Source organism: Sorex araneus, chromosome 1 (genome assembly GCF_027595985.1).
Source record: "Sorex araneus isolate mSorAra2 chromosome 1, mSorAra2.pri, whole genome shotgun sequence".
In the NCBI taxonomy this organism is placed as follows: Eukaryota; Metazoa; Chordata; class Mammalia; order Eulipotyphla; family Soricidae; genus Sorex; species Sorex araneus.
This window is the reverse complement of record NC_073302.1, coordinates 650,500-676,345: the sequence shown is the minus strand read 5'-3', so window position 1 is coordinate 676,345 and position 25,846 is coordinate 650,500. Positions and strand designations below refer to the sequence as shown.

At 70.4% G+C, this 25,846-nt stretch overlaps 4 protein-coding genes across 5 annotated transcripts; all 4 read left to right on the top strand.

Moving 5' to 3' along the window:
- The first annotated feature begins 27 nt into the window (after positions 1-27).
- On the top strand, positions 28-9,873 carry RABL6 (RAB, member RAS oncogene family like 6). Of its 2 annotated transcripts, none has more exons than XM_055124100.1 (15): positions 28-336; positions 5,434-5,568; positions 6,007-6,054; positions 6,151-6,203; positions 6,346-6,437; positions 6,586-6,726; positions 6,798-6,903; positions 7,443-7,546; positions 7,836-8,131; positions 8,221-8,365; positions 8,464-8,649; positions 8,723-8,912; positions 9,001-9,181; positions 9,252-9,313; positions 9,399-9,873. In XM_055124100.1, exons 1-15 carry the CDS (start codon positions 207-209, stop codon positions 9,579-9,581), a joined length of 2,052 nt encoding a protein of 683 aa, XP_054980075.1. In that variant the 5' UTR covers positions 28-206; the 3' UTR covers positions 9,582-9,873. The 2 variants fall into 2 exon arrangements, with proteins under 2 accessions (XP_054980075.1, XP_054980074.1); XM_055124099.1 differs by having other exon boundaries at positions 30-336; positions 8,461-8,649.
- Positions 9,874-10,010: 137 nt separating this feature from the next.
- On the top strand, positions 10,011-15,990 carry AJM1 (apical junction component 1 homolog). The gene is made up of 3 exons (XM_055124088.1): positions 10,011-10,678; positions 11,863-11,944; positions 12,016-15,990. Exon 3 carries the CDS (start codon positions 12,074-12,076, stop codon positions 14,975-14,977), a length of 2,904 nt encoding a protein of 967 aa, XP_054980063.1. The 5' UTR covers positions 10,011-10,678; positions 11,863-11,944; positions 12,016-12,073; the 3' UTR covers positions 14,978-15,990.
- A 766-nt stretch (positions 15,991-16,756) lies between these two features.
- PHPT1 (phosphohistidine phosphatase 1) lies at positions 16,757-18,134 on the top strand. Its single transcript, XM_055124132.1, has 3 exons — positions 16,757-16,991; positions 17,224-17,348; positions 17,903-18,134. Exons 1-3 carry the CDS (start codon positions 16,832-16,834, stop codon positions 17,993-17,995), a joined length of 378 nt encoding a protein of 125 aa, XP_054980107.1. The 5' UTR covers positions 16,757-16,831; the 3' UTR covers positions 17,996-18,134.
- Positions 18,135-18,726: 592 nt separating this feature from the next.
- MAMDC4 (MAM domain containing 4) lies at positions 18,727-25,678 on the top strand. Its single transcript, XM_055123988.1, has 28 exons — positions 18,727-18,772; positions 18,884-18,991; positions 19,087-19,254; positions 19,325-19,450; positions 19,519-19,649; positions 19,720-19,804; positions 19,869-19,994; positions 20,068-20,205; positions 20,279-20,367; positions 20,442-20,615; positions 20,747-20,831; positions 22,110-22,217; positions 22,304-22,435; positions 22,517-22,638; positions 22,718-22,829; positions 22,917-23,033; positions 23,111-23,245; positions 23,324-23,460; positions 23,546-23,762; positions 23,853-23,990; positions 24,061-24,179; positions 24,238-24,328; positions 24,424-24,570; positions 24,639-24,773; positions 24,845-24,972; positions 25,061-25,169; positions 25,342-25,499; positions 25,574-25,678. Exons 1-28 carry the CDS (start codon positions 18,727-18,729, stop codon positions 25,625-25,627), a joined length of 3,435 nt encoding a protein of 1,144 aa, XP_054979963.1. The 3' UTR covers positions 25,628-25,678.
- The last annotated feature ends 168 nt before the right edge of the window (positions 25,679-25,846 follow it).

Here is a 25,846-nt window from a genome sequence, read left to right as displayed (position 1 = left end):
CCCTCGCGGCGGCCCGTACCCGCGCGCCGCGCCCGCCCCGCCGAGTCGGCGCCGAGATGGCGGCGCTGCCGAGCGGGAAGCGGAGCCGCCGCGGCTGAGGCCTCTCGGGCGGGCGCTCGGCCGCCGGGACATGGTGCGCGCCGCGCCGCCGCGCCGCCTCCGCCGCCGCTGAGCTCGCGGGCCGCGCGGCCCCCCCGGGCGGGACGATGTTCTCGGCGCTCAAGAAGCTGGTGGGGTCGGAGCCGGCGCCCGGGCGCGACAAGCACATCCCCGCCGGGCTGCAGTCCATGAACCAGGCGCTGCAGCGGCGCTTCGCCAAGGGCGTGCAGTACAACAGTGAGTGCCCGCGCCGCCCGCCCGCCCAGTGACGCGCCCCGCCGCCCCCTGACCCCGGCCCCGCCCTCCCGCCGACCCCGGCCCCGCGCCCCGCCCGGGTCGCGGTCGGGCGGCTCCCGGCGCGCCACGTGGGGCGCAGGCTCCGCCCTTCGGGGCGAGGTGGGCGGCAGGCCCCGCAGCCCCCGTCCCAGGAGAGCGGCCGGGCAGTGGGCGTCCCCGGCGGGCTCGGGCCCACGCGGGCAGCGCGCTGGTCAGGGCGGGCTGCGCCTGTCCCGTCTGGGCCTCGCCAGGCCCGGCGGTGCTCAGGGAGCACTTCTGGCCCGACTCGGGCTGGGATGGAGCCGAGGCCGGTGGGGAAGAGGCTCGCGCCCACGCCTGCGCTCTGTCCACTGCGGGTTTTCACAGCAAGCACAGGGGACACCTGGAGTGCGGGCCAGCGGGGTCCAGGCGGGAGCGGCTGGCGGGGGGCTGCCGCGGGGCCCGGCCCCTCGGAGATCCGTGCGAGTGTCTAGCTCCGGGAGAGGCTGTTTCCCGAGTGCGCCGGCCGGGGGCCCTAAGCCCGCGCGGTGGGCACGTGCTGTCCCGGGAGCAGCTCCGGACCAGAGAAAGCCGAGAGCGTGTTATTACTGGTTCCATAAGTGAAGCCTTACGAAGCTGTGGGGTTGGGGCCAGGGCGATGGTACAGCAGGTGGAGCATTTGTCCTGCACGTGGCTGACGCAGGTCTGATCCTTGGCATCCCATATGGTCCCCTGAGCACTGCTGGATGTAGCCCTTCAGTCTCCCCACGGGGGAGGGGAGGTTCTTCAAGAGTTGATGAGGGTGCCCAGGGCTGACAGTTCAAACACCACTGCTGGGTGAGCCCCCTGCTTCCCCCAGTGGCCAGGGCGCAGGTGCTTCTGGACTCGAGCCCCGGTCGCTCAGCCTGCGTCCCCACCGCTCCTTAACCTGCCTGCACATCTCAGATGTTGAAAGGGGTGAATTTAGTTCAAGAGAAAAAGAAGCGTTCCATTTCCATCGTCGGAATCAGGGAAATTGGCCCGGGGCCAGCTCCGCGGAGCTCCGCGGGCGAGGGTGGAAGCATCCCCCCTTGTGGCCTTGGTGGTCACAAAACAGCCCGAGCTCCAGGACCCCCGTGCCCGGCACAGCAGGGAAGGCGCTTACCTTGCACGGACACCACGTCCGTCCCCGGCACCACATATGGTCCCCCTGGCCCCCCCCCCCGAAATGATCCCTGATTGAGAACCAGGAGTGACCCTGCTGCAGGGGCCCCGGGTGAGGGAGCAGTGCAGGGTGGGGGTGCAGGGGGCCTTTTCCTCGCCCTTCCCTGTCCAGCGCAGTGTTGGGTGCGCCTGTGGTGGCGGGCACACAGGCAGAGGGCCAGTGTGACGTCTTCGGGAAAAGCCAGCTGCACCCAGCCCCCTGCCAGCCCTGTGCTGTCCCTCCGGTGTGCAAATCCCCGGGCACACGTCCCTGGTGGTCACGTAGGTGGTGAAATCAGAGCTGCAGGGCCAGGAGGGGACAAGCAGCCGTTTCCTCGGGCTTAAGCTCCTCTGAATAATTTATGGGTCAGGAAGAAATCGTCAGGGACTGGAAAAGTTCCTTCCGTTCATGATCTGCCACCCTGTCCTTGGGCGCTCGCTGGCCTGACGAGGAGCAAACCCAGACAGCAGAGGAAGGAGACACTAGAGAGGAGAGAGACAGGCGTGGGTTTCGGTCTTTCCTCCGGGTTTTGGCCCACACCTGGCAGTGTCCAGTGGCGCTCCTGGCATGGTGCTCGGGCCAAAGCCGGGCCTCCTGCGTGCAAAGCACAACACGTGGATGGTCCTTTGAGTCATGTCCTGGTGCCATGCTGTTTGGGAGAGGGCCAGCTCCGCACCGAACTGAGCTGCAGTGTGGGTGAGGTCTGTGACGGTCAGCGGCGTCTGGGAAGCCGGTGGCGAGAGGACAGGCCTGGTGCGATGGGCCGGGACGGCACAGCGCAGGTTTTTTTTTTTTCTTTTTGGGTTACTCCTGGCTCTGCACTCAGGAATTCCCCCTGGCGGTGCTCAGGGGACCATATGGGATGCTGGGACCTGAACCCTGGTCGGCCGAGTGAAGGCAGACGCCCTCCCCGCTGTGCTATTACTTCAGCCCAACAGCGCAGGTTTTAAGAATAAAAGTTACTCTTTTTTTTTTCTATAATAACTTTTATTATTCCTTTAATTTTTATTTATTTATTTAAATTAGTGAGTCACAGTGAGGATACAGTTACAGATTCAAACATTTCGTGCTTGTTTTTTCCTCATGCAGTGTTCGGGAGCCCGTCCCTCCACCAGTATCCTAAAAGTTACTCTTAATACCAGGTAGTAAGAGTATTAATAGGGGGTTCTGGAGGGACAACCCAGGGGTTAGGCTTGTCCTGTATCCGCTGACCCTGGTCTCTGGCCTGGTCCTCGCCAGGGTGCGGAGGAACCGAGATTGCCGGTGCCGGGGTTGAGGCGTAGCGTGCCAAGGCAGCACTCTGGGGCCCTTCCCCCCTCTCCTGTCGCTCTGGCCCGACCAACACTTCTTGGCCAACCGGGAGTCGAGGGAGCACCGGGCGCCTGCCGAGGGCCCTCCGTGCACCTGTGGCCACATGGGACCGTGCATGGGCAGCTGCGGGCTCAGACCTGGACCCCCACCATCACTCAGTGCCACGGTTGGGAAACCCAAGAAATCAGCAGCAGGTGTGGGCGGCAGGGACCTCAATGTCCAGCGGCAGTAGGTTTCCGGAGCGATAGTATAGCAGCTGGGCAGGGCAGGTGTCCGATCCCCAGCACCCCATATGGTCCCCGAGCCCTGCTAGGAGTAAGTCCACCAGCACTGGGTGCTCTGGGGTCACCCAGTGGGCTCGGACCATATGGGGTACCGGGGATCGAACCCAGGTCGGCTGCAGGTGAGGCAGACACCTTCAGTTCCTCTGTGCATAAACCTGAGTGCTGGCCAGAGGTGCCTCCTGCAAGGGCTGCTTGAAAAGTGCAAATGAAAAACAAAACGGGCTGGGGGCTGGAGCGATAGCACAGCGGGGAGGGCGTTTGCCTTGCACGCGGCCGACCCAGGTTCAATTCCCAGCATCCCATAGGGTCCCCCGAGCACTGCCAGGAGTGATTCCTGAGTGTAGAGCCAGGAGTAACCCCTGTGGATCGCCGGGTGTGCGGATCTGTGGACGTGCGTTTCCCATGTCTCCGGCAGGGGGCGCTCACCCACACCTGCTCCGAGTGGGCCCCTGCAGTGCTGCCAGGGTTGGTGTGGGCAGGGTGGCACTCGCCCTCGGGGCGGCGGGGGCAGGGAAGAGTCCCGAGGGAGCCTGTGGAGTGAGACAAGGACCCCCGGGAGTGGTGCCGGGGACTCGCTCAGGAGACTGTGGGCGCCCTGGAGCCAGCCCTGGGGGCAGGACGAGGGGCCGAGAAACTGGTATCGGGCAACTGGGAAAACCTGACGGCTTGTCCACGAGAATCACGGCTGTCAGGGAGGGAAATATTGCCAGGTGAAACGCGTTCTGACTGTCAGCTCTGCGTGGCAGCTCTTGAGGAGGACGGGAAGGGAGCCAGCCGTCCCTGGAGCAGAGGGGGCAGGCTGCTTGGGGCCAGCCCTGGAGCAGACGGCACAGAGCCGGGGAGGGCGGAGAGGCGGGAGAGGGAGGGGGCAGAGACGCCACCCTGTGGGCACTCGGGAATATGCGGGTGGCTCTCAGATCCGCAGGAAGGGACCCGGAGGAGGCCCACGGGGCACAGGGCGTTCGCGCCCCTACAGTTAGCGATTGGGCTGGAGGGAGTGCGACCCCCATGGTGACGGGGTTGCTGGGGTCGGCACAGTAACTCCGGGGTCTCCTGGAGCAGCTGCAGCGAGCGGCCGCGAGGGCCCTTGATGCCTCGGGGAGCAGCTTCTCTGTTCTGGGCTCACACCCGCAGGTGCTCGGGATCACTCCTGGACGGACTCGGGCCCTTATTTGGTGCTGGGGACAGAACCTGGGTCAGCTGTGTGCACGGCATTATCCCCCCGCTGTGCCGCCGCTCTGGCCCACGGGGGAGGCAGGTTCCGCTGGACCCTTGCGGAACCAGAAGGCCCTGGCAGTTCTGGAGCAGCAGCAGAGCCCCTGCCTTGTCACCGGGGTGCCAGGCCAGTGTGGTCTGGGGGAGGCTCCAGGGAAGGGAGGACGGGCCGGACACCAGGAAGGCGGTGAACAGTTCACTGAGGCAGGCCTGCACGCCTGCGGACAGCACTGCCAGTGCTAATGACCGGGGCCACCGGGGAGTGCTGAGAGCCCCCCACCCCCGTCACCAGGACATTCCAGGGGACTGCCCCGGAGACTCGGCACATGCTGACAGTCCAGTGCCAGCACAGGTGCCCAAGCCCAGGCTAGCCCCCAGGCCCCTTCACGGCACTCCGAGTTTGTATTGGAGAGTACGTATTGGGGGGCTCTGCACTCAGCTTCTGATTTTTCTGCCTTGTGTTGTAAGGCTGGGACAGTAGCAAGGAAGGTGCTGACCTTGTCCCCAGGCTGAGTCCCAGCCCGCCAGGAGTGACCCCTGAGCACCGCCAAGTGTGGCCCCAAACCAAAACAAGAAAGTATGTTGTTTTTATCAAATTCTAGTTTTCTGAATTTTGCTCTTTTCTGCGGGGGCTGGGCCCCACCTGGCAATACTCAGGGATGCTCCTGGCGCTGTGCTCAGGAGTGAGCCCTCGCGTGTGGGGCCTGGTGCAGTGGGGACCATGCCGTGGAGCACAGGAGCCTGTTGCGTGCCTGGGTTCCCTGTGGCGAGTGGGGGGCGCCCTGGGCTCTGCTCAGCCCTGCCAGACCCTGCACCACCCAGCGCAGCCCCCAAACCAGAGAAAGCCCAGGCAAGGCAGCAATCTAGGGGTCGGCTGGGCCGCAGACTGGGCCCTGGAGATGGAGCACCCTGGCTGGAGTCAGGGAGGCCCGAGTTGGGTCCCTGAGGTGCGTGTCAGCCAGAGTGGAGTGAGGGCAGCCAGCAGGACCCCAGGTCCAGTCCACACTGTCCCAATGAGCCCCGGGCCACCGGGAGGGCAGTGGGGACCCTGTGCCCAGGGCGTGCCTGACAGCCCTTCCCCCCCAGTGAAGATCGTGATCCGAGGGGACAGGAACACCGGCAAGACGGCGCTGTGGCACCGGCTGCAGGGCCAGGCGTTCGTGGAGGAGTACATCCCCACGCAGGAGATCCGCGTCACCAGCATCCACTGGAGCTACAAGAGTGAGCGGGGGGCTGCAGGGGGCCCACGGGAGGTCCGGGTCCCCAAGCCCGGAAGCTGTGAGGGTGGGCACGGAGGGGGCGCCCCAAGATGCCCCTGAGGCGTTGCCATGGAGACAGCAGGTGTGCAGGAGCCCTGGAGGCGGCTGCTCGGCTCCCAGGGCCTGGGTTGGACAGCCCCTGGAGGCCGGCACGTCTCTGGGCTGCACCTTCCCCCCAACCCGAGCAGGCCGGCGGCAGCCCTGGGGCCTCCGGGCCCAGAGCGATGGGCAGTGTGGGCCGCCCACTCTGCCGACCTGCGGCGGCTGCCCCGGGCGCCACTGCGGGCTCCGCCAACAGGGTCGGTAGGTGTCGGGACCCGCTGAGCCATCGGAACAGCTGACGCCCCGCGCGGCTGCCCCCCGGCTGGGAAGAGGCTGACCTTGGTGTTCCCCACTTCAGCCACCGACGACATCGTGAAGGTGGAGGTCTGGGACGTGGTGGACAAGGGTGAGTGGTCTCCCAGGCCTCCCGGGTCAGCGGGCGCGGTGGGCTGCAGGGCGGGGGCTGGGCCCCTCAGCGGCAGCTTTGCTGTTCACTAATCAGGAAAAAGCAAGAAGCGCAGCGATGGCCTGAAGATGGAGAACGACCCCCAGGAGGTGAGGGGGGCGCAAGGTGACACCCGTGGTTCCCGCCCCCTGGCGGCCCTGTGGGGGCTGGCACAGGCTCAGCCACCAGCCTCTCCCGCTCTGGGCAGTGTTCCCGAGAGTGGGGCCCCTGCTGAGTGTCTCCCCTCCCTAGGCGGAGTCCGAGATGGCCCTGGACGCCGAGTTCCTGGACGTGTACAAGAACTGCAACGGGGTGGTGATGATGTTCGACATAACGAAGCAGTGGTAGGGGCCACGTCCCCGGGGCTGCAGGGAGTCCCGGGGTCGGGGAGGGTGGGGCTGGGCACAGGGCCCGCCTGAGGACAGCCGGGAGTGTGGTGCGGCCGTGCTGTGCCAGGGCCAGCTGAGCCCCAGGTCTGCCCACGCGCTGCAGGACCTTCAGCTACATCATGCGGGAGCTGCCCAAGGTGCCGCCGCACGTGCCCGTGTGCGTGCTGGGCAACTACCGCGACATGGGCGCACACCGCGTCATCCTGCCCGACGACGTCCGCCACTTCATCGACAGCCTGGACAGGTGGGCACCGCCTCCCCAGCCTGGCTTGGCCCTCCCTCACCCCGGCCTCAACCGTGGCTCCTTCTGCACAGACCCCCGGGCGCTTCCTACTTCCGCTACGCCGAGTCCTCCATGAAGAACAGTTTCGGCCTCAAGTACCTGCATAAGTTCTTCAACATTCCTTTCCTGCAGCTCCAGGTGAGACTCGAGGCAGCGGCTCAGTGCTGGCTCTGCTCAGAGAGCACTCCTCGTGGGGCAGGGCACCACACGCGGGCGAGTGCCTGGACCTGCTGGCGTCACTTCCCATCCGCTCCAGCCGCTCCTGGTTTTGCTTTATTCTTGTGCCCGGGGTCACTCTGGTCTCTGCACCCGGCATCTCTTCTGGGGGGGTCAGAGGACCACGTGGGGTGCGGTGGCCAGACCCCAAGGATTTGTTTTCGGTGGCCATTGTGTCCACTTGCTTTGTGATTTGAGGCCACACAGCAGTGCTCGGGGCCCGACCCTGCTGGTTGGCTGTGGGCTGCACTCAGCCTCTGTCGGGGGCGACGAGGGCTTTTACCCCTCCCTCGGCGCAGTGGTGCCTGGCTCAGCAGCCAGTCCATCCCCCTGGCGTGGCAGCAGCAGACCCGCCTAGCCTGGTGCCGAAGGGGGACAAGGCACAGGCATCCTGTCCCAAGCCAGCGGGGAGGTGGCCTGGGACCTGCGGGCTGCCCGCCCACCCGCACCCCTGCCTGCAGAGGGAGACGCTGCTGCGGCAGCTGGAGACCAACCAGCTGGACGTGGACGCGACGCTGGAGGAGCTGTCTGTGCAGCAGGAGACGGAGGAGCAGAACTACGACATGTGCGTGGGGCGGGCGGAGGGGCCGGGCCCCCAGAGCCCCTCCATGCAGAGCACGGGGGGCTCCTGCGGCCTGTCCTAGGGGAAAGGGGACAGGACAGGGGCTGGGCTGCATGCGCGGCCCCACCCCGGGCAGCTGCCAGCTCCAGCCTGTCGGGGGCCGGCATGGAAGAGCTGGGGAGCAGCAGGTCTGGGCACAGGCCCCTCCACTGTCCCCCCGCAGACAGGCCCCGTCCTCGCAGCCCCCCCAGCACAGGGCCACGCCTCACCCCCGCCCCGCCTGTGCCCGCAGCTTCCTGGAGATGATGGAGGCCCGCAGTCGAGGCCACGCAGCCCCGCTCACGGCCAACGGGCAGAGCCCATCCTCTGGCGCCCTGTCCCCGGTGGCGGCCCCCAGTGCCGCAGCCACCACCAGCTCCAGCCCTAGCACACCCCAGCCTGCCCCAGCCATGCCGCTGCAGGCCCCCGCGGCTGCGCCCGCCCCGCCGCCCCCCTCGGAGGCCCCTGCGCCCCCCGCCCGGCGCGGCATCATCGCCCGGCTGTTCGGGACCAGCTCCTCGGCGGCCGAGGCAGCTCCACTGCCCCCAGGTGGGTCTCGCTGGACCCCAGTGTCCAGGGTTGGAGCTGCCTCTCCTCCTCCTCGGGTGGGCTGCTGAGCCAGTCGGTGCTGTCCGCAGAGCCAGCCCTGGCCACAGAGCCCCCAGCCAAGGTCCAAAACGTGGAGGACTTCATTCCCGAAGATGGCCTCGACCACCACTTCCTGGAAGACACGGGCCCCCCGAAGGACAGGCCAGCTGGAGCCGCTGCAGCGGACAGTGACAGGTATGGCCTTCCCTGCAGCGGACACGCGTGCTGGGCCATCTGGCCAGCTGCCCACCCGTCTCTGGTATCCAGCACTGACTCCCCGCCCCCTCCAGCAGCGACGAGGCAGCCCCAGGAGGGAACCCCATGGTGGCGGGCTTCCAGGACGACGTGGACCTGGAGGACCAGCCTTGCAGCGAGCCCCCCCTGCCCGTGGGCCCCGTGCCCAGCCAGGAGGAAGCGCCGGAGGCCCTGCGCCCCGCGGTCCTGGCCCCCCAGAGGAGTTCAGAGCCAGAGACCAAACGGTATTGAGGGTGCGGGAGGGGGTGCGTGCTCCCGGGGGAGTGGACAGCTCCCTGAGCCGCCTCGTCCCTGAAGGGCCCCCATGAAGGCCTCGAGGCCACCCCGGGTCACGGCCCCCAGGACCACGGGGCCCCCAGTGGAGGGCCCAGATGAGCCGGCCGTGTCATCCGAAAGTGACCCCGAGGGGCCCATCGCCGCTCAGATGCTGTCCTTCGTCATGGACGACCCCGACTTCGAGAGCGACTCGGAGGCCCAGCGGAGCGTGGTGAGGGCCCAGGCCACCCACGAGGCTCCGGAGCTGGACCTCCCTGGTGGGGCCCACACCGTGGCAACCGCACCTGCTGCTCCCCCAGGGCGAGTTTCCGGTGCGAGAGGACCCCTCGGACGTGTCTGACGAGGACCCTGAGGACAGCCACCCTGCCCAGCCCCCACCGCCTCCCAAGCCCCCAGGCCCCACCTTCCGGCCGAAGAGCAGCTCTGACCTCTTCGGGCTGGGCCTGGAGGCAGCAGCCCCCAAGGAGAGCAGCGAGGAAGGTAGCCAGCCCCCCACACCCCCCCAGCTGGGCACCCCCTTCCCCAGCGCTGAGGGCTCCCTTCTGTGCAGATAAGGAGGGCCGAGCCCCCCCCAGGGAGGAGAAGAGGAAGAAGAAGAAGAAGGACAGAGAGGTACCTCCAGGGCCTAGTGGGGTGGCCAGGGCTCCTGCCCCTCCCCCACCCCACCCCCCTCGCCATGACCATCCCCATGTCCCAGGAGGAAGAGAAGACCACCAAGAAAAAGAGCAAGCACAAGAAAGACAAGGACAAGGACAAGGACGAGAGGCGGCGGCGGCGGCCACGCAGCCAGAAGACTGCACTGGACGAGCTGGAGGCCTTCCTGGGCGGCGGGGCCGCGGCCAGCCAGCTCCGCGGTGGCGGCGACTACGAGGAGCTCTAGGCAGGGACAGAGGGACAGTGGGCAGCTGGCGGGGCTCTGCGGGCAGCCAGCCCCAGCGCTTCTCAGGGATGGGACTGCGGCCTTGGGACTGCGGCAGTTTACAGGGGCGGCGCCGCCCAGCCCGCCGGGCAGCGGGGTCCTTCTCCCGGGAGAGGCCTGGCCGGCACCTGGGCGCAGCGTCCCGCTGGGCAGCAGGGGCCCGGGGCACTGCCCGGGGTCCCAGGAGGGCCTCACTAGTGTTCTTGCGCCCCTCCGACACTCCACCCCATAAAGTTCTCCTGTTTTACTGCGACTGCCCCGTGTGCTGCTCCCTGCGGCCCAGCTATACACGTGCACGTGTGCGTGTGCCTGCACCCGTGTCTGCCTGTATCTGTGCACCTGCGTGTGTGTGTGCGCATACCTGACAGAAGGGCCCAAGATCACTCCCTGCCTCTGCAGGACCCGCTACCCCCACGGCCCGTCACTGCGCAGGGCACCCCTCCTTACCTAGGAGCTGCTCAGGTGTCACGGGCCGACTCACGTCCCGGGGCACACCACTTTGGGCCTGACTCTGGTAGGCGAGCCTCCAGCTCAGCCTCCAGCTCAGCTCAGCACCAGCCAGGGGCCAGCCGGCCGCAGCCTCAGTGACGGTCACTTGTGTACTTGGGGGAATGGCCGCCCCAGGTGCCTGCCAGCTTGGCATCTCAGTGGGGGACTGTCCATCTGCTCTGGCCTGGCCTGCCAGTCACGAAGATGCTACTTCTGGGAGCTTGTCCAGTCCAACCAGCTGCTCTCTGGCAGAGAGCCTAAAGCCAGGGGCTACTAGCCCCGGAGGGCAGGCTCCCGGGGGTCCCCAGGGCTGGCCTCCAGGGTCCTGTCCTTGTGCCCCCAGCCTGCTGGCCACGTGAGTTGGCGCGGCCCCTTTAAGCGCAGCTTCACCGGCCGCCAGAGGCGGCAGCACTGAGCCGCCGGCCCGCAGCGCGCTGCTCCTGGAAGCTTCTGCCGGGGGTGCCGGCCGCGGTGCAGCGGGGCCGGGCGGGCAGGGGCGGCCGCGGGGACGGCAGGGCGGCCGCGGGGCCCGCACGGCCCACCACGCTCGGCGGGGAGCCAGCTCCCAGGTAAGGGGTCGGCGCTGCACCTGTCGCGGCGCGGCAGGGATGGAGTCCCAGCGCCGGTCCCTCCGGTCCCAGCCGGCTGCCGATGGGCAGGGTCGGGGCTGGGGGCTGGGACGGCCGCGCTAGACCGCGGCCCCGGGTGGGCGCGCATCCCCACCCCCACCCAGGAGGGGCTGTCCGGCTCAGCAGAGCAGCAGAGCCGCCGGTCACCTTCCTGGGGCGGGGCCTCCCACCCTGTCCTCCAGCCCCGTCTCTGATGCTCTGGGCTTCGCGTGGAGAGGACGGGAGGGGGACGGTCCCCGCGCCCCGGTGACCCTGACCCAGAAGAGCAGCCTCGCGGGCCGCAGCCCCTGCTGCACTGCAGCCGGCGGTCCTGCGCTGGGAGCGGCCGGCCCGGTGCCCGGCGGAGGCCCCCGCGGCCGGGGCTGCCTGTCCAGGCCCTGGGCAGCGCGGAGGCTCCAAGCTGGTGCGAGGGGCGGGCCGGCGGCGGCGCAGGAGGCAGCCTCGGGTTTCCATGGAGCCGGGAGCGCGGGGGGGAGGGAGGGGGAGGCCCTGAGCGCAGTCGGGGGCTTCCCCGCGCCGCCCTGCCGCCCCCGCCGCTGCTCGGGGGAAGAGGGGCAGCGTGAGCTCACGCCTCGCACCGCCCCACGTGGCCCTGGACTGGAGCCTGGGCCGCGGGTCAGTCCTCCCTGGCCCCCGCACGGCCAGGCGCGGCCTTAAGGCCAGGACTCTGCCCGGTCATCCTCCTGGACGGGCCACAAGTCTGGGGACGGGAGGGCGCAGTCGAAGGCCACGCTGGACGTGATACAGCTGTCCAGGGGGCATGGGGGGGGCAGGACGGCATGGGCATAGTCGCTGGTCCCCTGTGCCATGGCCCTGGCCTCCCGTGGCTGGCAGAGGCGGGGCACACAACTCCCAGGGTCACTCCAGCTCTAAATGGTCTAAATGAGACCTCAGGTGAGCGCAGGGTCAACCAGCTGTGCCCCCGCCCCCGCCGCCGCGCAGGGCGACTGCCTGCCCCAGGAAAGCCGGCCTGGGCCTCGCTGTCACGAGCAAGACGGGCCCAGGTGACCCAAAAGTCAGCGGGCGGGAGCAACAGCACCCAGCGGCCGGCCTCCCTGTCCAGGGGAAGGGCCAAGAAGGGGTCGTCTGGGTCGGCGGTCAGGCCCGCTGGGTTCTTCCTGCAGGTGCTTCCGGCCGTCATGGAGCAAGTGGCCAAAGCGTCGACCCAGGCCCGCAGCCAGGGCTGCCCGGCCCGCTGCGCCCCAGGTACGCGGGGCCAGCGCGGGGGTGGGGGGCAGGGGCGCGGCGGGGCCGCCCTGATCGGCGTCTCCTCGCAGGGCGAGAGCCCCGCCAGGTCCAGTGACTGCAGCCGCCAGCCTGGGGACCTCTTTTAAGATGACCCGCACGGACCCGCCGGACCTGCTGGTGTCGACCGTGTACCAGGATATCAAAGTGGCGGCCCCGGGGCCCGCGTCCCGGCGCCCGCCATGTGAGCGCGCCGAGGCCCGGCCAGCTGCGCCCGCGCCTTTCAACAAGCGCCACTGCCGCAGCTTCGACTACCTGGAGGCGCTGGACGGGGAGGCCATGGAGGCCCGCCCGGAGCCGCCCGAGCCCGTCGCGCCGCGCGCCCGGGCCCGCGAGGGCGAGTCCCGGCGCCGCGCCCGCTCCAAGAGCGCGCCCCGCGCGCCCCCGGGCCTGGCGCCCGCGCCCTCCTCCCCGCCCGTGCCGCCGCGCCGCGGGCGGGAGGCGCAGAGGGCGGCGCGCCTGGAGACGTCGCCGCGCCGGGAGCCCGCGTACCCCGCGCTGCGCGCGCTCGCCAACGAGCTGCACCCCATCAAGCTGCAGCCGCAACGCGGCGGCCCCGGCCGCATCGCGCCGCTGTGCGCCGCCTCGGGCCGCTGCGCGCCGCTGGAGCCGCCCCCGGGGCCCGCCCCGCACGTCCGCTGCCGCCTGGACATCAAGCCCGACGACGCGGTGCTGCAGCACGCGGCCAGGGCCTCTCGCTCCTACGGGCCCGCCGACACCTTGCCCTGGGCCCGGCCCGGCCCACAGCACTACGGCTTCACGGTGCCCGGGCCGCGCCACTTGGCGCTGTCGCGCACGCCCACGCCCAGCGACTCGTACTGCGTCGACCCCCGGGCGCTGTACTGCGACGGGCCGCTGCCCGCGCCCCGGGACTACGGCGAGCGCCGGCACCTGCCTTTCACCACCCCGCCGGTCCCCACCCAGTTCTTCTACACCGAGGAGCCCGAGGGCCCCCCTGGGGGCTTTGCGGGGAGCCCTGGGCCCCCCCCCTTCGATAGCTACTACCCCAGGCCCTTCCTGCCCGAGGAGCCCGCGGGGCCCAGCCCCCGGCGCCGGGGCGGCTACTACGCGGGGGAAGCGCGCACCTTCCCGGTCCAGGACGCGCCCTCCCGCTCCTACTACGGGGAGGACCCCGGAGCCTACGGAGCGCTGGGCGCGCGCTACGGCCCCGAGGACGCGCGGGTCCATCCGGCCGCCCGGCCCTATTACACGGAGGACTTCGGGCGCTACCGCGACCGCGACGGCCTGGCGCGGACATACCCGCACCCGCGCAGCAGCCAGGCCTGGGCCGACTGGGGCCCGAGACCCTACCGGACCCTGCAAGTGGCTCCTCCCCCGGACCTAGGCCCGCTGCTGGCCTCCTGGCACGGCGGCTCGGGCACCAGTCCGCCCCGGCTGGTCACCGACAGCCGCCACTACTCGCGCTCCTGGGACAACATCCTGGCGCCCGGGCCGCGCCGGGAAGACCCGCTGGGGCGCGGCCGGAGCTACGAAAACTTGCTCGGGAGGGAACCAAGGGGCGCATCCCCCGAGGGCCGACGGCCACCGGTCGTGGTCAACCTGTCCACCTCGCCCCGACGGTACGCTGCTCTGTCGCTGTCCGAGACGTCGCTGTCGGACAAGGGGCGCGCCGGGGAGGGCCTGGGCCGCAACTGGTACGTCACCCCTGAGATCACCATCACGGACAACGACCTGCGCGGGGCCGAGCGCCCAAGCGCAAGGGGCTGGGAGCTACCCGGGGGGCGCCCTCGGCCGACGCCGCCCGCCGCCCCGGCTGGCCCCGCCTCCGGCCGGCAGCGCAGCCTAGAGCAGCTGGACGAGCTCATCACCGACCTGGTCATCGACTCGCGCCCCGCCGCCGGCCAGGCCGCCGAGGCCACGGCCGACGGGCTGGGCCGCCAGCTGCGCCGCCTGCTGGACCCTCGGCCCGGGGCCCCCGCGCTCGCGCCGCGCTCGCCCCCCGCGTCGGCCGGTAGCGCCGAGGCGCCCGCAGCCCCGGGCCCCGCGGCCGATGCGTCCCCGGAGCCCAGCGCCGACGAGGACGACCTGATGACCTGCTCCAACGCGCGCTGCCGGCGCACGGAGACCATGTTCAACGCCTGCCTCTACTTCAAGTCCTGCCACAGCTGCTACACCTACTACTGCTCGCGCCTGTGCCGCCGCGAGGACTGGGACGCGCACAAGGCGCGCTGCGTGTACGGCCGCATGGGCAGCGTGTGCCGCCACGTGCTGCAGTTCTGCCGCGACAGCGGCCCGGTGCACCGCGCCTTCTCGCGCATCGCGCGCGTGGGCTTCCTCTCGCGCGGCCGCGGGGTGCTCTTCCTGGGCTTCCCGAGCCCGGGCTCCGCGGACAATTTCCTGCGCTTCGGCCTCGAGGGGCTGCTGCTGTCGCCCACCTACCTGTCGCTGCGGGAGCTGGCCACGCACGCCGCGCCCCTGGGCAGCTACGCGCGCGAGCTGGCGGCCGCGGGGCGCCTGTACGAGCCGGCCGAGTGCTTCCTGCTCAGCGTGTCCGTGGCCGTGGGTCCCAGCGCCGCGCCCCCGGGCGCCCCGGCCCGGCCCGCGCCCGCGCCGCGCAGCCCCGGGCCCACGGTGCGCAAGTTCGCCAAGGTGGCGCTGGCGGCCGGCAGCCCGGCGCGGCCGCCCCCGGCGCGGGCGCGCGAGCCCGACATGGAGACGCTCATCCTGACGCCGCCGCCCGGCACGGCCGGCCTGGACCAGGAGGGCGAGGCGGGCCGGCGCGCGCGCGAGGTGGCCTTCATCCACATCCAGCGCGAGCTGCGGCTGCGCGGCGTCTTCCTGCGCCACGAGTTCCCGCGCGTCTACGAGCAGCTCTGCGCGTTCGTGGAGGACAACCGGCGCTTCACGCCCACCACCATCTACCCCACGGACCGCCGCACCGGACGCCCCTTCATGTGCATGATCATGGCCGCGTCCGAGCCGCGCGCGCTCGACTGGGTGGCCAGCGCCAACCTGCTGGACGACCTCATGTGAGGGGCGGGGCCGCCCGCCCCCAGGCCCAAGAGCCCCGCCCAGGCCTCGGGCCCTGGGAGCCCTGGAGCCCCGGAGCCCGCTCCTGGCCGCCCGGGGCTCACGCTTGGCCCCTTGCCTGCCCCATCTAGAGCTCAGTCCGACCTAGCCCAGCCCCTCCCAGCTCAGCTCAGCCCAGACCCCGCTCCTGCGCCCCCGAGAGCGCCCAGGCTTCCCGCCTCCCTTCACTGCTTGCCCCTGGGTGTTCCTCACTGCCTGCACCTCCGCTCACCCGCCTCCCGCACTTGTCCTCGGCCGTTTGGTGCTCCCGGCTGGGAGGCGGGGTGGGTCTGAAGACCGCCTGGCCCTGCCTTCAGGTGCGTGGGTCAGTCCTGCAGGCCCCGCCGTGCAGACCGGGTCTGTCGGTCCGAGCCTCCCTCCCCGAGCTGACCCAAGCCTGTCCCGTGCACCACGTACCCGGCCACCCCTGACTCCCGCGGGCCTGGCTCCTGGCCCTCGCCTTGGAAAGAGCCCCTGGCTGGCCTTCGGGCGTCAGTGCCTGGCCAGCGGGGGCCTTGCAGCCAGCCCACCTGGGGCTGCCCTGGCCTGGGGGCTGCGTGCGGCCCGGGGCCCAGAGCCCGCACGGGCCCGGGGGTGGGGTGGGGGGGACTAGCAGGGCGCAGGGCCCCGCCGCAGAGGTGAGAAGCCGGGTTCCTACCTGCTGGCCTTGGGGAGGTGGGGGACTCGAAGGGGCGTGGCCAGCTAGGAGCGAACGGGGAGGGAAAGAGGGAGCAGCACCCGCGGCGCCCCTCCGCCCCTCACCCGCTAGGCCCCCGGCGACGGCTGCAAAGGCGCAGGGGCCGCGGCTGAAGTGAAGCGCAGACGCCCCGGCCCGACCCTCGCCCGACCCTCAGCCGTCTCTGCACACTCGTCTCCCGCGCCCCCTTCCAGAGTCCGCTCCGGTCCTCGCCTGCCCCTAGGCCGAGTTATTTCCAGAGATGGGCGCTTACCACCCAGTAAACTAAGTCTCGAAAGAAGCCGCCTTCGGAGCCTCATTGTGGGGGGCGGGGCGGGGGAAGTGGGGGACAGTCCCTGCGCGCAGGGGACAGCGGTGGAGGGGGTCGCCGGGACGCGACGGGGCTAGGGGGGCTTCGTGAGTGGGCATCCTCCCGGCTCTGCGCTCGGGATCTCTCCCGCGGTGCTCGGCGGACCACACGGGGTGCCCGGAATCGAACCCCGGTCAGCCGCGTGTCCTGTCGCTCCGGTCGCTGCAGTTGTTTCTAGAAAGGCTTTTGTTTCTGTGGCCCTTCCCTGCGGGTGCCCGCATTCTGGGTGCTCCTGCTGGCCTGTACGTAAGGCGACGCGCCCAGCTCTGGCTGCGACACTCGCCGCAGGTGGCCCTGGACTGACCCTCTCAGTGACACATTTTCACTGCCATGCTGGGGGCGAGACGGGCTGCACCGTTTTTGTGGAGCTCACACACCTGACCGCCGCGGTGAAGCTGGAAACCCTTTGCCTCGTGGACCACAGACGTCACTGCTGACCCGGCAGCGTGTGGGGCTCAGGGGGCTGACTTTGTCCCCATTTAACCTTTCCGCTAGTCCCCCGGCCCCCTGCACCTTTAAGTGAGACACCGCCCCGCTGTAAGGAGCCGGATTGCGATTGGCCAGTCCGTGCTGTGATTGGCTGCCACGATTGGCCGAGACTCTGCGCCCGCAGCACGGCCCCGCGGGATTGGGCACGGCTCCCTCCGAGCCCGCCTCCCGCGCGCCGCGCGCCGCGGGATTGGCCGGGGCTCGCCGGGCGCCCGCCCCGCTCTCGAGCCGCGGCGCGCGGCCCTTCCCGTGGCGGCGGAGCCTCCCGGCGGCGCTGCGGGCCATGGCGGCGGGCGCGGGGCTGGCCCAGGTCCCCGACGTGGACATCGACCCCGACGGCGTCTTCAAGTACGTGCTGATTCGGGTCCACGCGGCGGCGACCTCCGGCGCCCCGGCCGAGGAGAAGGAGATCGTGCGCGGCTACAAGTGGGCCGAGTACCACGGTGAGGCGGGGCGGGCCGGAACCGGGCCGGGAGGGACCTGGCGGGGCCGGAACCGGGGCGTGAGCGGGGCGGGGGCTGGGCCGCGGGCGGGGCGAGCTGGCCGGGGCCGGAACCGGGGCGGGGGCGGGGGCCGGCCGGAACCGAGCCGGGCCGGGCCGGACGTGGTCCCGGGCCCCGCAGCCCCCCGCCCCGGCCCCCGGCGCTGCCGCCCCCTGACCTTGCCGCCCCGCAGCCGACATCTACGACAAGGTCTCGGGCGAGCTGCAGAAGAAGGGCTTCGACTGCGAGTGCCTGGGCGGGGGGCGCATCTCCCACCAGAGCCCGGACAAGAAGATCCACGTCTACGGCTACTCCATGGTGAGCGCGGCCCCGCGTGGGTGGGCGCCGACGCCGCTGCAGACCCCGGGGAGGGGCGCCGAGCCCCCCCGCAGACCCCGGGTGGGGGTCCCGGGAGGGCGCGGAGCCCCCGCCGCAGATCCCCGGTGGGGGTCCCGGGAGGGCGCGGAGCCCCGCCGCAGACCCCGGGTGGGGGTCCTGGGAGGGGCGCCAAGCCCCTGCCGCAGACCCCGGGTGGCAGTCCCGGGTGGGCGCGGAGCCCCGCTACAGACCCTCTGTGGGGGTCCTGGGAGGGCGCGGAGCCCCCGCCGCAGACCCCGGGTGGGAGTCCCGGGTGGGCGCGGAGCCCCGCTGCAGACCCTCTGTGGGGGCGCGGAGTCCCTGCCGCAGACCCCAGGTTGGGGCGCAGAGAGGGGCGCAGTCCCACCACATCCGCCCGGGACCTGGAGGCCTTGCGCAGGCTGGGCTGTCCCCCTCCTCCTGCTGGGGGGTTCAGCCTCTGCCCCCTCCAGGGCGCCTCCCAGCGTTCCTCCCGCGAGCTGGGCCAGGGTTGCTAAGAGGCTGCTTGTCTGCAGGGCTTCGGGCGCGCCCAGCACTCCATCTCCTGTGAGAAGATCAAAGCCATGTACCCTGGCTACGAGGTCACCTGGGCGGACGACGGCTACTGAGACTGATGGCTCCAACAGCCCCTTCTGGACTCTGCCCTCCTGGGGACCCCCTTGGGGCTGTTGCAGCCACTGGCGCTGCGCCAGACTCGGGGACTGACACCCAGGGCCGGGGAATTAAAGTCTGCCGTCGTGGCCTTTAGCCTTTGTGCTGTGTCTCGCCTTCTTACCCTGGGGACCCCTCGTGGAATGCACACTCAGTTCCTGGGGTCTGATAAGGGCTTTTATGGCCTGATGGCCCTCTGGCCCCCAGGGACTTGGGAGGACACGGGACTGCAGAAAGGAGCAACACTTAGCGCCTGTCCTGGGGGTGCCAGCGGCCAACCGCACCCTGTCCCAGCACCCCCCGCACCTCGCAGCCACGCTCGGAGGGGCAGTCAGGGTGCCCGGAGCCGAGCCCTCTCGTGCAGGGCTGTGGCGGCCCAGAGGCACCGGCTCCCCCTGTCCCAAGTCTGTCAGCGTGCAGGCTGCATGAGGAAACTGAGGCCCAGGCCCGCCCTGCCTGAGAGTCAGCAAGTACCCACAATGCAGCGGGCGAGTGACCAGCTGCCCTGGGGCCTGGGCGGGGCAGCGGGCATGACCTTCGGTCTAGAGCCCACCCATGGCAGGGGCCCCCGGGTGCTTTTACAGCCCAGACTCCTCAGCACAGGTGGGGCCCCCGAGCCAGCCACACTTAGTCGGGCTGCAGCCACGAGCCGGGCAGGTCCCCGAGGAGCTGCACCCCTGGCCCGGCCATGTGCCCGCCCCGCACCCTCGGAGTGCTGCTGCTGCTGCTGCTGGGTGAGTGGGCCTGGGCTCAGCCTGAGATGGGGCCCCGAGGGGCTGCTGCCCTTCCCACCGGGCAGGCGGGGTGCGTGGCCGGCCACCAGTCACCTGCTGCTCTCTGCACAGCTGGGTCCCCTGGCTGGACCTGGACCCCGCAGCTCTGCGAGGCCCCTCGCGAGGCGGTGTGTGACTTCCTGTGTGACTGCCAGGGCTGTGCCGATGAGGCCCAGTGTGGTGAGCCGGGCTAGCCCCGGGGCTGCTGTGGGCCGGGGGCAACGGGCCGCAGGCAGAGTGGCCCCAGGCCTCACGGACCCTCGCCCGCCACCCAGGTCACCACGGAGCCGCCTCAGGCACCCCGTTCTCCTGTGACTTCGAGCAGGATGCCTGCGGCTGGCGGGACATCAGCACCTCGGGCTACAGCTGGCTGAGGGACCGGGCCGGAGCCACGCTGGGTGGCCCAGGGCCAAGTGCAGACCACACTCGGGGCACTGACCTAGGTGAGGCGCGGGCGGGTGCTGGTGCGGGCCCCCACCTGCCCCTGCTGCCCCCTGACTGTCACCTGGCCAGGCTGGTACATGGCTGTGGGCACACACCGCGGGAAGGAAGTGGCCACCGCGGCCCTGCGCTCTCCGGTTCTGCACGAGGCTGCCCCGGCCTGTGAGCTGAGGCTGTGGTACCACGTGGGCTCTGGAGGTACGGCGGACCCCTCGGGGGCTGGGGAGGGCAGCGGGGCATGGCAGCTGCCCGAGTCCTCCCTGCAGATGTGGCCGAGCTGCGGCTGGAGCTGACCCATGGCGCCGAGACCCTGACTCTGTGGCGCCGGGCGGACCCAGGGGGCCCCGGCTGGCAGGAGCTGGTGGTCGCCACTGGCCGAGTCCGGGGCAGCTTTCGGGTGAGTGCCCGTGTCCTGCGGGACAGCAGGGCAAGGCCGCGGATCCTGAGGCCCCTGTGCCCCTCTTCAGGTGACCCTGTCTGCCACCCGCAACGCCACCCACAGGGGCGCCGTGGCCGTGGACGACGTGGCCTTCCGGGCCTGTGGGCTGCCGGGTAAGCCGAGCCGGGCCACAAGCCCTGGGGGTGGGCGCCCCCACCCTGGCTGACCGCCCCGCAGCCCCCCAGGCACACTGCCCCCTGGGCCACCACCGCTGCCAGAACTCAGCCTGTGTGGAGCCGCAGCAGCTGTGCGACGGGGAGGACGACTGCGGGGACAGCTCGGACGAGGCCCCGGCTGCTTGCAGTGAGCGCCCGCCCGCCCGCCCCAGCCCGCCCGCCCGCCGGGGTGGGGCCTCCCTGAGCACCTCCTCCCCCAGGCAGCCACACCACCACCGACTTCGAGACCGGCCTGGGCCTGTGGAACCAGACTGAGGGCTGGTCCCGGAACAGCAGTGCCGGGGGGCCCCAGCACCCCAGCTGGCCGCGCCGTGACCACAGCCAGAACAGCGCCCGGGGTGAGGCCTTGGGGCCCCCGGCTGCCTCCGTGCCCACACCTGGCCGGGTCCCCGACTCCCGCTGTCTCCTCAGGCGCCTTCCTGGTCTCCCAGGCCCAGCCCGGCTCCCCGGCTCTGCTCTCCAGCCCCCTGTTTCAGGCTTCGCAGCTGCACAATTGCTCAGTGAGGCTGGTGGCGGCGGTGGGTCTGCCCGCCCCTGGCGCTGTGCTGCCCCTCACACTCCCTCCCCTCCACAGCTCACCTTCTACCTCTACCTGCACGGCTCCGAGGATGGCTGCCTGCAGCTCTTCCTGCAGCCCGGCAGCCCCAGCGCCCCAGGGACCCCCACCCTGCTGCGCAGGCGCCGCGGGGAACTGGGGGCCACCTGGGTGCGAGACCGGGTGGATGTCCAAAGCCCGCACCCCTTCCGAGTGAGGCTGGCAGGGTGGCAGGGTGGGCAGGGGAAGGCTGTGGGCAGTGGGTGTGGGCCGGTGGGGACGGGGCTGACGGGAGATGCGCAGAGCACCCCAGCGGCGGGTCCCTCTGAGCCCCTCGTCCCTAGATCCTCCTGGCTGGGCAGACGGGCCCAGGGGGTGTCGTGGGCCTAGATGACCTCATCCTGTCAGAGCACTGCAAGCCTGTCCCAGGTGAGTTGTGAGGTCCATCCCCCCAAAGAGTGTCCCCCCAGACACACCCTGACAGGTGTCCCCCACAGACACACCCTGACAGGTGTCCCCCCAGACACACCCTGACAGGTGTGCCCCCCAGACACACCCTGACAGGTGTCCCCCACAGACACACCCTGACAGGTGTCCCCCCAGACACACCCTGACAGGTGTCCCCCACAGACACACCCTGACAGGTGTCCCCCCAGACACACCCTGACAGGTGTCCCCCACAGACACACCCTGACAGGTGTCCCCACAGTCGCACCCTGACAGGTGTCCCCCCAGACACACCCTGACAGGTGTCCCCCCAGACACACCCTGACAGGTGTCCCCACAGACACACCCTGACAGGTGTCCCCCACAGAGATACCCTGACAGGTGTCCCCCACAGAGACACCCTGAGTGTCCCCCCAGACACACCCTGACAGGTGTCCCCCACAGAGATACCCTGACAGGTGTCCCCCACAGAGACACCCTGAGTGTCCCCCCAGACACACCCTGACAGGTGTCCCCCCGGACATACCCTGACAGGTGTCCCCCACAGTCGGACCCTGACAGGTGTCCCCACAGACACACCCTGACAGGTGTCCCCACAGAGACACCCTGACAGGTGTCCCCCACAGAGATACCCTGACAGGTGTCCCCCACAGAGACACCCTGAGTGTCCCCCCAGACACACCCTGACAGGTGTCCCCCACAGAGATACCCTGACAGGTGTCCCCCACAGAGACACCCTGAGTGTCCCCCCAGACACACCCTGACAGGTGTCTCCCACAGAGATACCCTGACAGGTGTCCCCCACAGAGACACCCTGAGTGACCCCCCAGACACACCCTGACAGGTGTCCCCACAGAGACACCCTGACAGGTGTCCCCCACAGACACACCCTGACAGGTGTCCCCCAGAGATACCCTGACAGGTGTCCCCCACAGAGACACCCTGAGTGTCCCCCCAGACACACCCTGACAGGTGTCCCCACAGACACACCCTGACAGGTGTCCCCACAGATATACCCTGACAGGTGTCCCCCACAGACACACCCCATTTGCCTGCCGTGCTCTGGGCCTCAGCGCCTCTCCCCGGGGACATCTGTAAGCCGGGACATTTGGCATGTGGGGACCTGTGTGTGCCCCCGGAGCAGCTGTGTGACTTCCAGCCACAGTGCGCGGGGGGCGAGGATGAGCAGGAGTGTGGTAAGGACCAGGGCACGGGCGAGGGGGCCGGGCAGGGTCAGGCATGCAGGACCCCGCTTTGCAGGCACTATGGACTCCGAGGTGCCCTCGGCTGGGGGCTGGGAGGATGCCAGCGTGGGACGGCTGCAGTGGGTGTGGCAGCAGGCCCCGAAGCACAGGACCCCAGCGACAGGTGAGAGCTGGCCCCTGGCAGGGCAGCCGGGCCTGACCCCCAGCCCAGGCCCTACATTGCTCCGAGCGGCCACACTCCTCGTGCAGGGCCGGTCTTGTCCATCCAGAAGGCCTGGGGTCAGCTGTCGGCCGAGGCCCGCGCCCTCACGCCTGCCCTGGGCCCCTCGGGTCCCGACTGTGAGGTGCACCTGACTTACCACTTCCAGAGTCACCCCCAAGGTACAGTCCTGGCCCAGTGAGCCTGGGGGCGGGCTCCCGGGCAGAGGGGCTGGGGGTCCTGACCATGCCGCCCTGTGCTAGGCTTCCTGGCGCTGGCCGTGATGGAGGGCAGCAGCCAGGAGTTGGTGTGGCAGGCCCCAGGCAGCAGCCCGGCCTGGGAGGTGGCCGTCATCCCGCTGGGGGCCCGTGGTCAGCGCTTCCGGGTAAGGAAGGGGTAGGAGGGGCGGGAGGGCTGGGGGCACCGTGGCCCTGCCTCAACCTCCCCTCTCTGCGCCCACCCAGCTGGAGCTGACGGGCCTGCTGAGCCTGGAGGGGCCCAGCCAGCAGGGCGCGGGGGTGGCCCAGGTGGCCCTGAGGAACTGCAGCCCGACAGCCGTCAGTGCCAAGGACGCAGGTTCCTGCCGATGCCCCCACCCCCAGCGCCCCGCACCCCACCCACACAAGCCCGGCCGGTGTGACCCCTGACCCCTGCTGCCCTCAGAGGTCTCCTGCAACTTTGAGCGGGACGCGTGCGGCTGGCACCCCGGCCACCTCTCTGACGCCCACTGGCGGCGGCTCCGGAGCCAGGGCCCCGAGTACGACCATACCACGGGCCGAGGTAGGAGGCTGCTGGGCTGGGGCCGGGTCCTCAGGCGCGGGGGGAGCAGCCCCTCATGCCCAGCCCCACCGCCGCAGGCCACCTGATGCTCCTGGACCCCACCAGCCCCCCGGCCCGCGGCCCAGGGGCGCTCCTGCTCACGCAGCCCCAGCCCCCGGCCGCTTCTCCCCAGTGCCTGTCCTTCTGGTACCGCCTCTCGGGGCCCCAGATCGGTGAGCTGCCCACTGGTCAGCCTGTCTGGGCAGGGTCGCTGGCGGCGCAGCGTCTCCAGCCCCACCTCCCCCGTGCAGGGACACTGCGCCTGGCCCTGAGACGGGAAGGCGAGGCCGAGACCACGCTGTGGTCCTGCACGGGCACCCAGGGCAACCGCTGGCACCAGGCCTGGGCCACACTCCCCCACCAGCCGGCCTCTGACGCCAAGTACCAGGTAGGGCCCGGGCAGGGGCAGGGGCAGAGGCAGGGCAGGGCGCAAGCCGGCCCCAGCCCACCCACACCCGGCACTTGCCCCACAGCTCCTGTTCGAGGGTCTCCGGAATGGCTTCCACGGCACCATGGCGCTGGACGACGTGGCCGTGCGGCCGGGCCGCTGCTGGGCGCCCAGGCGCTGCTCCTTCGAGGACTCTCCGTGCGGCTTCACAGGGGACCGGGACCTCTGGAGGCGCCAGAGCAATGCCACGGGCCACGCCGCCAGGGGCCCCCCCGTGGACCACACCACCCAGACCGCCCAGGGTGAAGGCTCGGAGCGGGTCAGGCGTGCCGGCGGGGCCTCAGCTGAGGGGCAGCACCCCTGCAGTGCAGACTGACCCGGGCACCCCACAGGGCACTACATGGTGGTGGACACGAGCCCACAGACCCTGCCCAGTGGCCACGTGGCCTCGCTGACCTCAGAGGATCACAGCCCGCTGGTGCAGCCCACATGCCTGACCTTCTGGTACCACCTGAGCCCCCGGAACCCAGGTGAGAGGCCACAGGCACCAGGGGGACACTTGCCTGGGGCCACGCTGGCTGATGGCCCTGTCTCCACCAGGCACGCTGCGGGTCAGCGTGGAGGGGGCCCAGCAGGGGCCGCTGCTGAGCATCAGTGCCCACGGGGGCTTCGCCTGGCGGCTGGGCAGCGTGGACGTGCAGGCCGAGCGAGCCTGGAGGGTAAGTGTGGGCGGGCGGGGGCTGCGGCCTGGGCAGGGCTCAGACAGCCCCTCGGCAGGTGGTGTTCCAGGCGGTGGCTGCGGGCGTGGAGCACTCCTACATGGCCCTGGATGACCTGCGTCTCCTGGACGGACCCTGCCCACGGCCAGGTGGGCCCCTCCTCCTGGGCATACCAGCCACGACCACCCTGAGCCGCCCAGGTCGGGCCCTGGGGGTGCCAGCTGCTGCCCGCTGTCCCTCGCAGCTTCCTGCGACTTCGAGGCAGGCCTGTGTGGCTGGAGCCACGTGCCATGGCCCGACACGGGCCGGTACAGCTGGGACTGGAGCAGTGGGGCCACACCCTCCCGCGAGCTGCAGCCCCCCGTGGACCATACACTGGGCACAGAGGCAGGTGAGTCTACGCGGGGCGGGACCCCAGAGCCAGCCCAGGGCCACGGTGACGCCCGCTCTCATTCCCAGGGCACTTCGCGCTCTTCCAAACCGGCGTGCTGGGCCCCGGGGGCCTGGCCGCCCGCCTCCACAGCCAGCCCCTGCCCGCGACCCCGGCCTCCTGCCTGCGCTTCTGGTACCACATGGCCTTCCCTGAGCATTTCTGTGAGTGGGCCTGGTGGCGGCTCGGGGCTGGGTGGGCGTGGGCCGGGGCAGGGCTGACCTGTCCGACTCAGACAAGGGCCAGCTGAAGGTGCTGCTGCTCAGTGCCCGGGGCCAGCTCATCGTGTGGGGTGTGGATGGGCGCCACCGGCACCAGTGGCTGGAAGGCCAGGTGGACGTGGCCAGCACCGAAGAGTTCCAGGTAGGTCGGATGCAAGTTGGGGACACTCGGGCCTTGGGGGATGGGACGGCAGCCCTCTCGGGGTCCAGCAGCCTCTCTGCCCCGGTAGATCGTGTTTGAAGCCACTGTGGGCAGCCAGCCAGCCCTGGGACCCATCGCCCTGGACGACATTGAGTACCTGCCCGGGCAGCAGTGCCAGCTGCCCAGCCCCGACCAGGGTGAGCAGTGCCCAGGCAGTTGCCCCGTACCTCGGGCCGATAGCCCCTGGCCCCTCGTCTGTGTTTACTCAGCAGACCCTCCCAGCACCCTGTACCCCAAGCCCCAAATCAGGGCAGGACGCGTTCCTGGAGCAGGGAGCTGACTGCAGACTCTTGTGCACGTGACCCACAGGGCACAGGGCTGCAGCCGTGTGGGTCCCAGCTGCGGTTGGCGGTGCCCTCATCCTGCTCCTGGCGCTGCTGGCATTTGGGAGCTGGCACTGGCTGGCACGGAGAGGTCAGGGCGAGGCGGCTGCAGCCCCAGGCTTCGACAACGTTCTCTTCAATGCGGTAGGGCCCTGTGGCAGGCCGGGAGGTGGGGTTCCTGTGTGTGGGCCGGGGTGCTGACCCACCTCTCCCCGCAGGACCATGTCTCCCTCCCAGTGGCACTCGGCAGCAGCCCGGCCCCCAAGACCTAGGATGACACATCACACCCCTGCCCCACCCCGACAATAAATGCTCTGCCCGGCTCTGTGCCTTGAAGTTCTGTGGCCCCGAGTCACCTGCCCTGACCCACCCAAGGGGCCAATCTCAGGGGCCTCAGGACGGGGCACAGGCCACACAGGTGGGGCCAGGGGCACCAGCACGGCATCCGCCCCACCCACCTCATGAGTTATCGAGGCACAAAGGTCAGAGGC